The 16531-nt window shown below is 41.1% G+C and overlaps 1 protein-coding gene and 1 long non-coding RNA gene across 4 annotated transcripts; one reads left to right on the top strand and one right to left on the bottom strand.

Moving 5' to 3' along the window:
* Positions 1 to 2434: 2434 nt before the first annotated feature.
* Positions 2435 to 9212, top strand: LOC123978167 (alpha-N-acetylgalactosaminidase-like). 3 transcript variants are annotated; one of them, XR_006826893.1, is made up of 11 exons: positions 2435 to 2699; positions 3072 to 3238; positions 3377 to 3533; positions 4581 to 4721; positions 5047 to 5258; positions 5348 to 5442; positions 5611 to 5772; positions 6580 to 6777; positions 6870 to 7010; positions 8482 to 8565; positions 8668 to 8725. XR_006826893.1 is itself a non-coding variant. In XM_046061325.1 (10 exons), exons 3-10 carry the CDS (start codon positions 3379 to 3381, stop codon positions 8866 to 8868), a joined length of 1305 nt encoding a protein of 434 aa, XP_045917281.1. In that variant the 5' UTR covers positions 2442 to 2699; positions 3072 to 3238; positions 3377 to 3378; the 3' UTR covers positions 8869 to 9212. The 3 variants fall into 3 exon arrangements, 2 of the variants coding, with proteins under 2 accessions (XP_045917282.1, XP_045917281.1); XM_046061325.1 differs by lacking the exon at positions 8482 to 8565 and having other exon boundaries at positions 2442 to 2699; positions 8668 to 9212; XM_046061326.1 differs by lacking the exons at positions 3072 to 3238; positions 8482 to 8565 and having other exon boundaries at positions 2439 to 2699; positions 8668 to 9212.
* A 1532-nt stretch (positions 9213 to 10744) lies between these two features.
* Positions 10745 to 12374, bottom strand: LOC123978106. Its single transcript, XR_006826871.1, has 2 exons — positions 12292 to 12374; positions 10745 to 11783 (listed from the first exon to the last, which is right to left on the bottom strand). It is a non-coding gene; the product is annotated as an uncharacterized LOC123978106 (long non-coding RNA).
* Positions 12375 to 16531: the final 4157 nt, after the last annotated feature.

The following is a 16531-nucleotide window of genomic DNA, read 5'->3' as shown; positions in this document are numbered from 1 at the left end:
TATGATTGAAGTGATCAACCAGATTGTTGGTGTTGGAATCAGACAGGTGTTGGCTTTGGCTCTGAAAGAATGCGCAAAACTTTGTTCATTAAAGATGCAAGAACACATGGAGCTTGGTGAGGCGGCATGAGTAACAGGCGAATCACAGCTAAAAACAATACATCTGTGGTCAGATATGGTCATGTCCACCAATTCCACAGAGGAAATGCTGACACCCAGGGTAAAAACCAAGTCCAGTGTATGACCACGGTTATGTGTTTGCCCTTTGACATGTTGTTTGAAGTTAAAAGAAGTGGCCATATTTAAAAAGTCAGCTGCATTAACATTGGTGGGGTCATCAACATGAATATTAAAATTGCCACAAAGAACAATTCTGACATAATTTAAAACCAGAGTAGATAAAAATTCAGGAAGTTCTGATACAAATCCTCCAGGCGGTTTTGGGGAGCGATAAATTATAACAAATATGATAGGTTGCAGCCCTCCAAGTTTAAGAGTGAGAACTTCAAAGGAGTTAAATTCATCACAGCGTACTTGATGACATTTCATTTTTTTTTTAAATGTTAGAGGAAACATTGTACTTTTTACTCCACTACATGTAGGCCTATTTGAAAGCTTATAGTTGGGGTAAGACGCCCCACCATGGTAATTCTAAAATGGGGCATCTTACCCCATGTGGAAAATGCCTTTCAACTGTAGCTGTTTATTTTATTTTATAATATGTTACCCAAAGCATGGCCTTCTTAGAGATACAAAAGAAATCAATAAAATGTTCTTTAATGTGTCAGAAAATAGACATTAAGCTCAGCATTTTTCCCACTAGCTGGGAAAAATGCCTTTCTCCTAAAATTTACATTTGATTAAATTCTAATTAATTTCTCAACTGTAGGTATTTATTTTACTTTGTATTATGTTACCCTGAGCATGGCCATCTCCAAGATACAAAAAAACCCTATAAAATATTATTTTATGTGTCAGCAAATAAACATTGAGTTTAGGGGGGGGGGGGGGGGGGGGGGCGTCGTACCGCACTCTACCCTACTAGTTACTTTCCAGATTAAGATTTTACATAAAAAACATATAACATGCTTAGAAATAGGCTACAATACATTGTTACAATGTAAACCAGTGATTCCATCCATTTTTGGCTTCTGCACCTTTTATTAAAAAAGTAAAGTTTACTTGTGGCCCCTTGTCATTAGTTGTTAGCAGTTCCACCAAAGAGTCATTTTCCCTCTAGACTTCTCAGATGGCTTCATTGAGACCCAAACAGATAGAAGTATCCAATACACAAAACAAAACAGGTAAGGGAAACGTCGAGACAATTAAGCGAAGTGGGATGAGACCCGATATAAAAAAATGAGGAGAACCCTGCTCACAGGTTGTCAGTTGTAATTCATTGTTATTTGGGCATCTCAAAGGCAGGTTTTTCCTGATAGAAACCTGCCAGGTGGAAAACACGGAATAGAGGGGGTGGAGTAAGAAGAAGGCGGGTTGGGGTAACCATACAACTCCCTGACGACACAACTACGCAACGCGAGCAGTGCTGCGGGGGATGATTGAAGCGACTGTGGAAAGCTTGTCGAGTTCACCGGTGTTCTGTCGATTTATGCTACCTATCGAGATGTGCTACTCACAGGTTCTGCGCATGCGTATGACCCACAAGCGTGGTCTGTTTCCACGCCCATAAATCTGTGCAACCTTGCTGTTAGGCGTGCTGTCAACACAGTGGCTGATCGTCAGCACTATCAAAAAAGAAAATCATTATTAGTCTATCGGAATATGCTACCCCTGATGTCTTAAATAAAGATGCCATAATATCGTTATTCAACATGCTCCCCATCTCCTTACAGTAGGCTAGGCTACACATGGAGTGAGTAGTGGTGCAATATAAAATGATTCTGTAGTGGGAGCATTAGGCCTATTTATATGGGATATTAGTCTATCAGAATACGCTACCTCTGAAATGATGTTACAATATATTCAAAAAACAGAAGATGTCATAATACTGTGAGAGTTATAACTTTATGGGATAGAAAAAGGGAACACATAAGGTAGCATTTTTCGATAGGGCAGCATATCGTCAGAACACCGGCAGGGGCAGGGACTGGAGGGTCAAAGGGGACTGAGCGTGCCTGGAATAATAGCCATGGATTCGGGGAGGGGCCCATAGAGAATGCCTAGTACAAGGTCTATTGTAGGCTAAATGATTTATCAACCCTGCTACACACCTTATAAACCGTTTATATGGGGCCTTAATCAGAAAGTGGTACCACGACTTATTTTTGTATGACTATGAAAATTGCTAATGTTAACTGCCATTCATTGCTCTTGTGTTTGCAAGAACAAAGCAGGGAACGGACTGATTGAAGGCAAAGAACTGAGGTGTTAAAAAAGTAAATGGGACGCGGCCCTGGCCTTTCCCCTCCACCTTGCCGCTCAGCTCTGCAGTCAGCTGACTGCAGAGTCATGTGACTGTCGCTTCCTATCCCATAGAAGAAACCATAGACTGTACAGAAGCAACTCAGTTTGAGTTTGAGTGTTTACCTATGGCCTTTACAGTCGGCCTGGGATGTGTTTATCACAGAATTTGTTTAAAAATCTGAGCGGAGTGAAAATAACAGCAGATATTCGGAACTGAGGAAACTTGTTCGCTTTCGTCTTCCTTCCCATACCTGAGAGGCCGTCAGTGATTTCCAGTAAGTAGCCTATGTTTATTTTTTGACGATGGTGAGTAAGTAGGCTATGTAATCTATAGCCTACCAGAAAACACTGGTTTTCACAAACTTTTTCAAAATAATGTTTCAAGTTCCTCTCTGTTTTAAAGCTTTATGTTAAATACATTTAATATAAGTCAATTAAGGGATCCTCCTTGTAACAGAAAGCGTTCCAGGTGCATGGTGGTGCCTGACGACAAAAGTGAACGAAATGCATGGCTAAATATGTGCTTCCATGGGAGATGCCATTTCCCCTTGCCAGATTAATAAAGTATATGTTATTATCTAATTGTTGTGTGACATCATTCAGCTGCTACTGGTGAAGTCCGGTTACATATTTCCCTTTTCTTCAAGTTCACATATAGGAAATCTGACTTCAGGTGGCATTCTATGGTACTGTTTGTAGTTGGGAAGTCGGAGATTTCCCGGTTTGATTTGGTCAGCTGACTAAAGACTGTAGAGTGGTGGGAGAAGTCACCTGGCAGGTTGTTGCTGCTTTCAATCAGACCACACCCAATCAGGTGAGACTCAGGAGAGGTAGGCATGTCAGACATGCCTTTTATTTGTCACTCAGAGTATGTATTGGCAGTACTTAACGTTGTTGTTATCCAGCATATAGCACTGACATCTGATTCAACTTTATGGTTTTTCCTCTGCAGGAATGCATGTGGCAGTGCTTGTCTTTGCCTCTGCGCTCTCTGCGACCACCTTCGCCCTCAACAATGGCGTGATGAGGACCCCTCCCATGGGCTGGCTGGCCTGGGAACGATTCCGCTGTGACATTGACTGTGACAACGACCCTAAAAACTGCATCAGGCAAGGCAACATTATATGAACATTACACACTGTGATCTCACAGATAAATGTGTTACTTAAAAGAACATGAGTTCTTGGGGTGGATTTAGCTATAAAAGATATTAATGATTAAGATATAGGATTTTTAAGACCAATACTGATTTTTGATATTTCAGAATTTTAAATTCTTATACTCTAATATATCGGCGATATTGTTTTTTCCCCGCTAACATAAACAAAGATTATCCCCGACATTTGTTATGAGACTTCATAACATAAAACAGTTTAAAAATAAACTTTTTTGTATCGTTATAAAGAGTACTTTGAGAAAGTACAGCTGATTATGTCAGGTGATGGCTTTGTTTTGCCAACAGGGGAATTTCAGAGTGCCCTCTGGTGGACAAACTATGCAATGACAACACTCTTAATGTGATTGAAAGATCCATCTCTCTGATTCTTTTTGAAGGGTCATTTATGAGCTGTTTACAAATACAGATACCAGTTTATCTGCAATTCGCTCATATCGGCTAATAACATCTGCACGCCAATTTATCGGTTGAAATCTATAAATGAGTAATGCTTCAAGTATGTTAGTTGTGTGCAAACATCCTGTTTAATATAGCTGAGTGTGGAGCTTTGGAAACACAGTTTTTGCCACTCTCACTGCTTACATAGCATCAAACAACATACAGATACAGTTAGCGAGTAGATGGTGAACATTGTGGTGCATTTAGCTGCTAAAGCCAGATATTTCCCTCAGGAGTTGGTGGAGACCAAAAATAGAACTGAAAGAGAGTGAAGACTGCACTTACATTTGCCAGGGTGGCCAGGAACTCTTCTCCAAATGAATGCTAATGTTTATCCGTAACTGCTGGATATGTAAATAAGAACCTGTTTGCTAACAGGTTAACCAAATGAAATTAAAAGGTGATGACATGTCAATATTGTTTTTCTGACTTCTTTTTACTGTCCCCAAATGTCCAGAAAAGTATGTTATTGCAAGTTAAAATATTTGCTAAGCAGATGTTTATTCTACTGTCGAATTCACCATTTCTGTCCTTCTTCCAGTGAGAATTTGTTCATTGACATGGCAGACAGACTTTCAGAGGACGGCTGGAGGGAACTTGGCTACGTCTATGTGAACATAGATGACTGCTGGTCCTCCATGGAGCGAGACAAGAAGGGGCGGCTGCAACCTGACCCTAAAAGGTAATGGTATAATATATACTGAATGCTCAGAGACACACACACACACACACACACACACACACACACACACACACACACACACACACACACACACAGAGAGAGAGACAGAGCAGGAATAAAAGTCAGATAATAATAAGATTTTAAGAGTTATTTGGAGAGAAAAAAATACCAGTCAAGAAGTCAGTAGCTTCGCTAGTGTGCAGTGTACACTGTATTGATCTTTATTTCTCTTTAATTTCCCTGGAAGGTGAAAGTGTGAACCAAATCCAACAACTGAGTGCACAGAAACACAGAGTATACTCCACTAACTGCTCTTTTCCCTCAGGTTCCCAGGAGGCATCCCAAGACTGGCGCGCTACATGCATGACAGGGGTCTCAAGTTGGGGATCTATGGGGACATGGGCACACACACCTGTGGGGGCTACCCCGGAACCACACTGGACAAGATCGAGATAGACGCTCAGACCTTTGCTGACTGGGAGGTGGATATGTTTAAATTTGATGGCTGTTATTCTAATGCCACAGATCAAGAGCAGGGTAAGAAATGAAGAAGTGACTTTAACATTGTGGTTAGAGAGATGTTGCTGACTTTGATCTTGTTTGACTCTTGCTCCTCTCTTGGACAGGTTACCCTCTAATGGCAAAGGCTTTAAATGCTACCGGCCGTCCCATTGGCTATTCTTGCAGTTGGCCTGCCTACCAGGGCGGCTTGCCACCTAAGGTATAATCAGGATGTCTTCAAGTTCATATTGTCCATATGATGCTTTAGGCCTGATAGTTTTACATATCTCATCATTGGAAAAGGTTGTTTATTTTAGAAGTGGAAGTAGACTGTAGATCAATTTATATTTTTTCTTTTTCACCATGTGAAACTGATTTATGTTTTAAGGTAAACTACACTCAGCTGGGCGAGATCTGCAACCTGTGGCGTAACTATGGCGACATCCAGGACTCTTGGGACAGTGTCCTTAACATTATTGACTGGTTCTCTAAGAACCAGGATGTCCTGATACCTGCAGCTGGACCTGGAAGGTGGAACGACCCAGATATGGTTTGTTTAATTGACATTATTTGACACTATAGTCACATGTTTACTAAGCCCTAAGAGGGAATGAAGGAAAATAAATTCTGAGTTATTTCTTCTCCTGTGTTTGACTTAAGAACAGATGGAAAAAAAAATAAAAATGTTGCCACGATAACTTTTCTGCTAAAGTTACTTTTTTTATTTTGTGAAAATAGGTGGAAAAGGTTTTGGTCTGTGAGGTTCATTTTTTTTTTTAGTGTTTGTTGTTGTAAAACTCATTTTGCCCACAAGAGGCTTAAATGCACCACTACTCCACATTGTAAATAGGACTAAAAGCATTCATGTTGTATTTTAGGTGAAGCGCTGATTAAAATAAATTTCTAGCCAAAAGATAGACTTGACAGTAATGTTATGTAACATGCTTACATACGTTATATGTACTTGTTTAGAGTGCATGGAAAAATTAAAACTGACTTTTTCAACTAGCAAAATGTTTTCCCCACACGTGTTCTTAAGTTATAAACACAGTTTTTGTTCTCACTTGCCTCTCAGGGGGCTTCCATAATATGGTGTGTAAATAAGGGTAGGATCCTAGAAATAATCCTTCAGCATATAGCCAAGGACCTCATTACTATAGAAAAATAAGCAAACTAACATCAAATATCAAATTCTGGTAATAAATTAAAGGATAAAAATATAATTTGGGTCATTTACTGGAGACTAAATTGAGCTAGACTTACTTCCTTGTGAGGACCCTCAATTCATAGCAGAACCCATTTTGACATCTAAAATACAGAAAATACACCTTGACTGTGTGATTTTTATCCTCCACAGCTGCTTGCTGGCAACTTTGGCCTCAGCATGGACCAGTCTCGAGCTCAGATGGCTCTCTGGGCCATCATGGCTGCTCCTCTTTTCATGTCCAATGACCTGCGCACCATCAGCAGCGGGGCTCGCACCATCCTGCAGAATAAAATGGCCATCAGCATCAACCAGGACCCCATGGGCATACAGGGAAGACGCATCGTAAAGGTGACTGTTGCATGGATCTTCCAGCTTCTTGCAAGTTCTCCAGATGAAATTAAATGCACATTCACATTTTCTTGTCCATTTCTTTCTGCCAGGAGAAGTTTGGCATTGAAGTGTTCTGGCGCCCCCTGTCACGCAATGCAAGTGCATTAGTATTTTTCAGTCGTCGTAATGACATGCCCTACCGCTACAAGACTTCACTCAGCAAACTCAACTACACCACTGGCAGCTACAAGGTATGTCTTTAAAAGTCTTGCAGACATTATTCTATTATCAATGTCCACTCCTCTCCACTATATTTAGCCGTGGTATGTCTGCATAGGCATAGTAGTAGACCTAATGGTGACCTTATATAGCCTCCCATGTCTGTTTTTACTACAGCCACAGTAGTCTGTTTGAACAGGTCACAGCACAATTGCTGAGTCAAGTCTTCTTACCATCAGTAATGGGGTGCCTCAGGGGTCTAATTACATGACACATAAATAACATTATCTTCAAAGTGCATTTGTATGCAGATGATAACTTTTATATGCCCCAAATTCCACCCCACCCTAACCCAGGCTCTGACTCCTCTTCAGCCTGCCTTTAGTGCTTTCCAGTTATCACTTCTTATTCATAGTGATGATGTAAGGCTTGTGCAGACTACATGACTTTCAGCGTTGGCAGATCGCCGTGCTGTTCACACTACACAACTTGCCGTCTTGTGACAGGAGTCTTGAAGTCGTTGTGGCGTTCACAATACGTGACTGATCGGTGACAGGGAGTCACACACTATGTGAGCTGACAGCGGCTCTGTCACCCGACGGCTGGTCTCCAAACCACAATTTGTCAAGAAAACACATGTGAAACGGGAAATGATGCAAACCTACACATGAAACAGCTGTTTGTTATTAGAAAGATACCTATTATAAAGACAGAATATGGATGCAGGGACGCAGGGAGCAGGGAATGTCTGAGCTACAGAGAGCTGGAGGGGAGAATAAAGGGTTTTGTGGTGGAAAAAGCAGCTGCTTGCTCTCATTGGATGGATGTAGATGTTGAGTCGGCTGACTCCTCCAGATATAATGCTAGATATCTGGCTGCCGTCTGCGATGTGTCAGCGATGCGTCAGGTAGCCGTCATGATGTGTCGTTGAGTAGTTCACACATAACGTCAACCGCTGATTTACCCCTGATCACAGCCTGACGGTTGCCGAGTTTACCGACTGGCAAATCGAACTTAAAATCGTGTAGTGTGAACAAGCTTTAAATGCAGATAAGACACATGTACATAAATGCATGGTATTCTCCACATTCACAACAGTCTCTTACTATCCTGCCTCTACACTTAGGAATTTGGCTTGACAGCTTGACAGTCATTCAAGATTCATTTTCAACACTAAAACATTTCAATTCAAACTAGACTTTCAGTATGGAATTAAAGGCTGTCTGTCTGTTGTAAACCTTAAATTCACATGATTACGGATATATCCTGCACATTGCCCCATTATTACTTCAGCAGCTGAGCGTTATACTTTATCACTAATGACACATTTCGCACACATCATTGCGCTCTCTATCACAAAGTTGGATGGACTATAAAGTTCTTCTGTCAAAACTCCAATCTCATCTCTCCTAAATGATTTAACTACAGTACACCATTACCTAACCTGGTAATCTGTATGCTGGTTGTGTGGTTTTTTTGATTACGAATGCTTCTGGTTTTCAGATGTCTTGAAAAAGTGAATTCATGCCCAGTGAGACGTAAAGTTTGATTCAATTAATTGATGGCTGAGTTGATTTGATCCACTGGGCAAGTGATTAATAAAACCTTTTTTATTTTGGAGTTTGCTAACTAAATGCGCATGGGTATGGCTGGAGAATCACTCACATTTTCTCTTTTACTTTCCCTCAGCTGTTTGATGTCTTCACTGGGAAAATCACGGTGCTGAATGACAAAACTAACTTTGTGGTGTCGGTGAACCCCACTGGTGTGGTCATGTGGTACGTCTCTGAACCTGCAAAACTGGACCTCCACCGGTTCTATAAAGGTGGCAGACTTCGGGGATCTGCCTACGACGATGATGAAAACGCTATTCCTCATGTCTTCCTCTGACCGCTCACAGATTGAAAAAGAACACAGCTGTTACTGCCTCAGTGCAGTGGCTCTTGATAAAATGTTAATTTAGTTTACATGTACATCGTCAGATGCAGGTGCATGACTTACGTCTGATGTGGCAATGAATAGTTCTTAAATTGTGTTATCTTAAAAGCATGGCACTATCTGTTCCAGGTAATGAAATCTTTGCTTAGAGAATGCCATTTTGCATCTGGCTATGCCATTAATCTGAAATTCTTTGTGATCCTTCTCACAAGTTCTGCTCTTGCAGAATCAAAGGGTTCAAAGCGTACTTCACAGCTCACGAGAGCTGCAGCTGATAAACTGATCATACATCAGAATTTCCACTCAAGTCTTCACTTCTCGTAAGGGCTCTTTTTAAGGAAGCAGGATAGTCTGTTTTTAGGTGAATGGTGTTTACATTTATATTGTGCTTTTTAAAAGGATTGTTGTTTTAGTCTTGTCAAGATCTGGATGTTGAATTGCTCAGGATGATTGTCATGAATATGTGTGTAAGGAATGAAGAACTTAAAAAAAAAATAGAAATGATTTAGTGAATTATGTGTTTTTATCTTGGAATCTACAGAAATAAATTATACATTTCACTCTTCAATCAGACAAAAGTTTGTGGTTCATTATGTTTGCAATCATTTAGATGCTTCAGTGCTCATTAGGCGATGGGCCATGTTGATTTACAGTGGCCTCATCAGACTAAAAATGTTGTTCTGGGATCACATGTGTTCTTCTGGCTTTTAAAAAAACATACCTGCTGCTATAGGACTTGTACTACAGACAAATAAATGTTAAGGTGTGCCCAAAAACATGGTAAAAAAAGCCTAATAACACTGAGGGATCCTGCTGAGGTTGAATAAGTGGGGCTTTAAGCTTTCTCCAAGCAAGTCATATCATATTTACCAGGAAGAAAGGGTTCGACAACCAGAACCTGATGTTAAATGGCCATTAGATGGAAACAGTAGATCATCTTAAATATCTGGGTATGTAATTAGCCCAAATGGAACTTAAAAATACATATTGAAAAGGTGGAATCAAGTTCAAGAAAGTAATAAATCTAATGAGAGCAGTAGTGGGGAAACACTGGGGAGCAAATAAACAAACATTGATGTATATTTATAGGGCTCTAATGAGGTCAACAACAGATTATGGATGCTATGTATTTGGAACAGCAGCTAAAACACATTTAGTGAAAATGGATAGAGTTATTAATAAAGCATTTGTGCTGATGCAATGAGATGCAAACCAACTAAGGCAATCCAGGTTGAGTTAGGAGAAGTGCCCTCGGACCTAAGAAGAGACAAACTCATGCCTACATCGTGGTGGACGTGGCAATAAAAACCCTGCAAATAGTGTTATTCAGGAATGTTGGGAGTATAATTGTTTTAAAGGTAATGGCTTTGGCTGGGTAACAAAGGCTAAATCAGAGGATAGATAAGAGAATGCCCAGTTTAACTCCCCTACAAATATTAGTAATATCCTTATTTGGTTGTTTCCAAAAATTGAGACAGACTTAAATATAATGGAACTAAAGAGAGAATGGAAAGAGAGTGGGAAAGGACATTTGGCAAGTCAGTATATACTATAAGAAGCAAGTATTACAGTTATTTAGATATTTATACAGACAGGTCTAAAGATAAAGAGGACAAGGTAGGAATTGGAATATATATACCAAGAATGAATGCAAGCATTGGAAAACGATTAAGGTGTCAGTGTACACGGCAGAGATGATGGTGATTGTTGTATGGTTGCAGTGGGTAGAGGAAGTTAGACCAAACAGAGTGCTACAGAATCAACACTGTTGATGTAGCAGCTCTTTATAGTATTCAAAATATGCAATCTAATAGAGAAGATTAAATGCTAGAAATCCATCAAGCTTTATTTAGATTACAGAGGGTTCGGATAGATGTGACATTCTGCTGGGTACCTGCCATGTAGGTACTGTATTAAAGGGAAAGATGGAGCAGACAAAATAGCTAACAAAAGTTATAAATATACCCTTTGGAAAAGGAGAAGCTAAGGTGATAATCAAAAAAGAAATGATGATGAAATGGCAGGACAGGTGAGGCAAGGATAATAGTGGAAGGAAATATTACAGTGTGCAGAAACATATCAGTGCTCAGGGTGTGACTAGAAGGTACCGAAGAGAGGAGAGCATTTTAACCAGACTCCAGTTTGATCCTACAGGGATAAATAAAACATTGTTTTTATTAGGTAAAAATCAATCAGATGAGTATTTGGAATGTAAATCCACAGAAACTATTACATTGTAGGAAATATGGGAATGAGAGTATAGGGCTAAATCATCAAGATAGGTAATGCAGGAAGGAAATGGAAACTTGAAGGTTTACTAGAAAAAACAGGAGATGGGGTAAAGGACACTCAGAAAGCTATTGTGCAATATCTGAAGAATATAGAGAGATATAATAGGATTTAGTTGTTTTTTTATATAATATGCACTTTCAGCAGTTTATAAGGATGTGGACGACATGGTTTCAGTTCACTTTTAGCTTTCACTTCCAAGTTTTGGTTCTGTATCAGACACATTTATCAGTACCATGGCATTAACACAGTTACACTTAAGTGCACTTAATATTAGTACTATCCTAGACAAGTTATGTGCACTACACTCAAGTGCACTGTACATTTGTTCATAATAAGTAGTTTGTAGATTTATTGTAACAGCCTGTTGGGAATGATGCCATGTGAGGAGTGGCTGATTATATACTTTTCAGACAAAGATACATAATGATTTGAGTGGGTAGCCCCTTGAATCGCACATTAGTTTGCATAATGTACAGATCCACATTGAGCCAGTAGAGGTCAGTGCTGTTCTTCAGGCTGTATGTACTTAACAACACGGGCCTTCCAGTCCCATCCACTGCCAAAAAGTGCACCTGCTGAAGAGCACAAGAACAGTCAGCCCATTGAGCTCAGTCCTTTATCTCTCTGTTATGATTGAGCCATCTCTGACTTCACCTCCCATTTTCACACATAACACAACAATGTATAAACTTTTTATACTTTCTTTTGTCTCCAATGCTTTATCCATCATCTACAAATTCTTCATTATATTAATTCTGCCTTCTCATCTTCATTACTCCCTCCTCCTCCTTGTCTCATTCTGATAGTATCACCTCTGACCTTGGCCTTAAAGCCCTTTGTTTGCAGTAGTAGTCACATGAGTGTGTGCATTGCCATGCATGCAGCATGCCCGTACGTATGACATGGGTAAACTTTATTTTGCATGGCAAACACTCTCTCTGTCTGTCGTCTCTCTCTCTCTTTCTCTCAATGTCACACACACACACACCTCATATTGTAGTTCATTTCAGGCTAAATCAGCTGTGTGTGTGTGTGTGTGTGTGTGTGTGTGTGTGTGTGTGTGTGTGTGTGTGGGAAGAGAACCTTTGCCTTCCTTTCTTTCCCTTGCAGACGTTTCAGATATCTCTTGGCTGGCCGAACACGACACATCTTTCACTGTCAAGGTCCCCGCCGTTTGAGAACATGAGGGAGAGAAAAGAGGGAGTTATGATAGAGAAAAAAAGAGAAGAAGGATTCGGAGTGTTGTCGAAAGTCTATTAGAAGCAGCGAATGTGCAAAGGAGGGGGGATGACTGTGAGAGATGAGAGAGAGCTAGGGAACGAGTATGGGAGGGGGGGTGAGACGAGGAGCAAGAGCGTTCCTGCTGGTGCTCACGTAGGCCCACAGCTGCAGAGAGGCGCATTTGCCACTCGTCTTTGTACCCCCCCAACACCAGCTCACCCCTGATTCAAATCAGGGGTTGATCCCCCCCTCCTTCTGCCAACACGCGCTGCTGGTCACACTCTTTGCCTCGCGCCTCTAAAATCCAACCCAGATGAAGGGGGGACCGAACAGTCATGGCGGGGGATAGGATTCACATATAGGTCAGAATTTGTGCATGGTCTCAAAGGAGGCCATACACTGTCCAAACCCCTAAGGTGCTGCCACAGAAAAATAAAAATAATTGAGCTGTGTCTCTTTTGTGCCTGTCTGGTATCTAAGATTTTCACTCATGTTGGTGCATTGTCACAAAAACTGCAGCTTTGCAGAAAAACCTGTCTGCATTTGGGTCTTAAAGTTTGTGTGTGTTGTTAGTAGCACAATTTCTTGCTTGCACAGACAATAACAATTGAAACGGTGCTCTTCAGCTCATCCTGGTGACGTCGTCACTTACTCCAGTGCTTCCTGACTGCATTAATCGTTGCTGACCCATGACATCCCCATCCCAAAATGTGATCCAAAGCAGAAAAGGTGTTATGTCATCCCTCTGTAAGCTAAGGTACTGTAGGCTACTTACATTTTAGTAGAACAAGTTAATGTGGCGTTACTGTTTTTTTTTTTAATACATAATGACTTGATTTAGCTCCTGCCTTATTCATGTGGTCTAACAAACCAAATTTTCCAAGGAACATTAAAATTGATGTTTTAACAGTAACACTGCATAAATTCACTTTAGCTAGGGCTATCTGACTAGCTAGCCTTAGCTAGCCAGAGTGCAGAGTGCTGTTTTTTAGTGATTGCACATTTTAAGTGCTTGAGTCGTCATTTCCTGTCTGTGGAGATTTCCTGCAGCGGCCCAGACCAGACACCCACACTTTACTTCAAGCAAACATGGAAGGTCTGCGAGGTATTATTTAACAGGGACTTCTCTGTTGCCTTCTCTTGTCTCTCCCATTAAAGCAAAGGACTGTGTCCTTGTTGCCAACTCACTGTGTGATCTCTCCTTTAATCCAAAAGTACTGGGGCATTAAATTGATTTGGGTTCGGACTCTGGACGTGTGGTGGAGGTCGTTATGTCCTGTTCTGCCCTATAGGCTGTTACAGCAGAGGATGTCCTGCTGGCTGTGAGGAGACACTGTTATTTCAGCTGGTGTGAGGATGTGTAGATACATCTGCTGGTTTATTACCATGACGCGTATAGCCAGGGAAATGAGGAAACGTACGCGTGGCGGGAATAAACGGGTTATGTCTGCAATTACTGATTCATCTCTGTCTCATCCCTGATTAAAACTTACATGACGTCAATGCAAAATCTTTTAATGTACAAGCAGTTCATACCTCCATGTCTGTAACCACTAAACTTCATGTGAAATGCATCTGTGGTCGTGATTTTTATGAATGAATGTCTGGATTTGTCCACGAGTGGCTGCTGTTGACTCAGTAAAACAGACGCGCCTGGTAACTGTTTCCACAACGCTGCTGTGTACGAGTCAGGCTGCACGTTGCCGAGGCGTTGGGTTCGCATGGCAACCTGCCAAGCTGTCAGCTGCCTGCTTACTGGTAGCCTGTGTGGGTCAAAGTCAGAGACTGCAGCCAATACCGCTCTCTCTTTCCCCCCCCTTGCTCTCATACACATTTAGACAGACACTTTGACCACACACTGTCATGGTCTCATTCTTTCCCTGTAACTTTGCACACACACACACACACACACACACACACACAGGTCTCATTTTCTCTCTCTCTTTCTTTGCATTTCACTCTCCTCTCCTGTACAGACAAATTCTCTTTATCCTGGATCCAACAGGTTCCTGTGAACACATTTGCCTTTGTGCAGAAATAATGTGCATCGGTGAATGTGAGTGTGTGTATGTGTGTGTGTGTGAGGTCACCCCATTCCTTCACTGTATTTCTCAGTTCCAGTGTATTCCCTTTTTTTTCTTTTTTTCTGTGTCAGATCCCAAAGCCTTTCTGGGAAACAAAACACCTTCCCTCTAGCTGGCTAGAGCAAAGCACAGCCAACACAGCAGCAGGATTTGGCTCGATTCTGCTTCAAGGAGAATGGTTGGAAGGGACTGGAAAGAGCAGGTGGAGATCTTTGGCAAGTGATTTTTGCTGATATGCATGTGTGTGTAGTCAGGGTCACACACTACTAGAGACTTGTCAGATTTCCAGCAGATATTTCATAGGCCTTCACACAGCAACAATTTTGTAGGTAACGTGATGCCATTTGAGCCGCTGTTGATAATGCGTCTATTTTTGGGTAAAGCCCCATAATGAAACACAGCATGATGCTGTAGAAACTGTGACTGACAAGATTAGTTTGCAAAAAGGAGCCGTGTGTGGGGGCGGCCAATAAAAATAGAGGCGTGATCGGTCAACAATGCTTCTCATAACCTTCAGTCTAGTCCATGAATACACATGTGCATTGTTTTCCGTGCTATTTTTGTTCGTGTCTATCAGCACGTTCTCTTTTTTATAAGGCCCAAATTTTCTTCTTACTGTCTGTCATTAATGTCACCCCTTCTTTCTCAGCTTGTCAGGCTGTCTGTCACCAAGACCACTTTCGCCTGCTTGTCTGTCAATCTGTCACTTGTTTGTACAGTAGCACTGTGATTAACTGTGCCTGTCTCTAAGTAAAGGTATCCTGAAGAGGTCGTACCTTGACAATGTTGCTTTCAGTGAAATCAATGCGGCTTGATTTCTGTTCCTTTTAGTCCTGCTAAACCAGAGTGGCTGTTTCGCTCGATTATTAGCCATGACAGCATGGCCAGAGTTTGTACAGATTTTCATGGTTCCCAGTTAATCATAAAGACTTCTGACTTTCTCTATAGCGGCACTGGCAGGCCAAAATATAAAATCGTTTTTGACATAATACCAACATAACAAATTATCAACCTCAGCTGAAGTTTTGTCTTTAGCATTAAGCTTATTAGCATATTAGCATGCTCACTTTACCCTTAAGTTCAAAGCACTGCTATGCCCAAACCTTTTAGCACAGCGGTAGACTCTTTGTTCTGTTTATTCATTCATTATGTTTTCACTACAAGATTTTCAACTGCCAGTGATGACACGTTTCACACCACAGGATGTGAAGTTACTGACAGCTCCAGATATTTAGCATGCTAGATATCTGTCAAGCATCGGGATGCCTCTTTGATGCGTTAGCGAGCCTCTTTGGTGCTTCATTGAGTAGTTCACACATAAGGATTGGGCGGCGCCAATTGACAAGCACTGATCACTTGCAAATTTGCCCCGATCAAGGGTTTTTCTGTAGGCAGGCTCGGCGACTTGCAAATCAGGCTTAAAATCGTGTAGTGTGAACTAGGCTGAAAGTGATTGCCGTGAAAGAGGCTTTATATTACGAACACTGGAAAACAAAAAATATTAATGTTACATGAATAGAAAAGGTAATGTTTTATTACTATAGACTAAAATACATAATGTAAACACCCACTCTTAAATGGGCTATATGTAATTTTTTATTCTTATCTTTTTTTATTGCCTGTGTGTGAAGAGGTTGTAACATCACATACAAATGATCCACCTGCTGGGTTACTTCTGTCGGGCGGTCTGCCTAATCCTATGTGAAGACTCCGGGTAGAATTTTCCCGAAAGTCCATTAGCTGTCACGTGCATGCACCGTCTGGCCTGCTGTTTCTGTACCACATACACAGCAACAACACCAAGTCAAATGCGCAATATACTACAGTTGTTTAGCTTGCCACATTACTTCACCAGCTAAAGCTCTGGTGAAACACAAATAATAACGTTAGCAACTGAAAAGCAGGCAGGCAAGCTTACGCCAATGTATCACGTTGCTAAATGCAGTCATGATAATGTAACGTTATCATACAACCAGCATGGATTACTTCAACGTCAAGCTGATGAAAATATTACTGTT

The sequence above is a fragment of the Micropterus dolomieu genome, linkage group LG10 (genome assembly GCF_021292245.1).
Source record: "Micropterus dolomieu isolate WLL.071019.BEF.003 ecotype Adirondacks linkage group LG10, ASM2129224v1, whole genome shotgun sequence".
Lineage (NCBI taxonomy): Eukaryota > Metazoa > Chordata > Actinopteri > Centrarchiformes > Centrarchidae > Micropterus > Micropterus dolomieu.
This window is presented reverse-complemented; position numbering and strand designations above follow the sequence as displayed.

Coding starts and splice junctions, on each gene's coding strand:
- LOC123978167 (XM_046061326.1), top strand. CDS start 3,379: ATGCATGTGGCAGTGCTTGTCTTTGCCTCTGCGCTCTCTGCGACCACC. Junction 4,722..5,046: donor CTGCAACCTGACCCTAAAAG/GTAATGGTATAA, acceptor CTTTTCCCTCAG/GTTCCCAGGAGGCATCCCAA. Junction 5,773..6,579: donor GGTGGAACGACCCAGATATG/GTTTGTTTAATT, acceptor TATCCTCCACAG/CTGCTTGCTGGCAACTTTGG.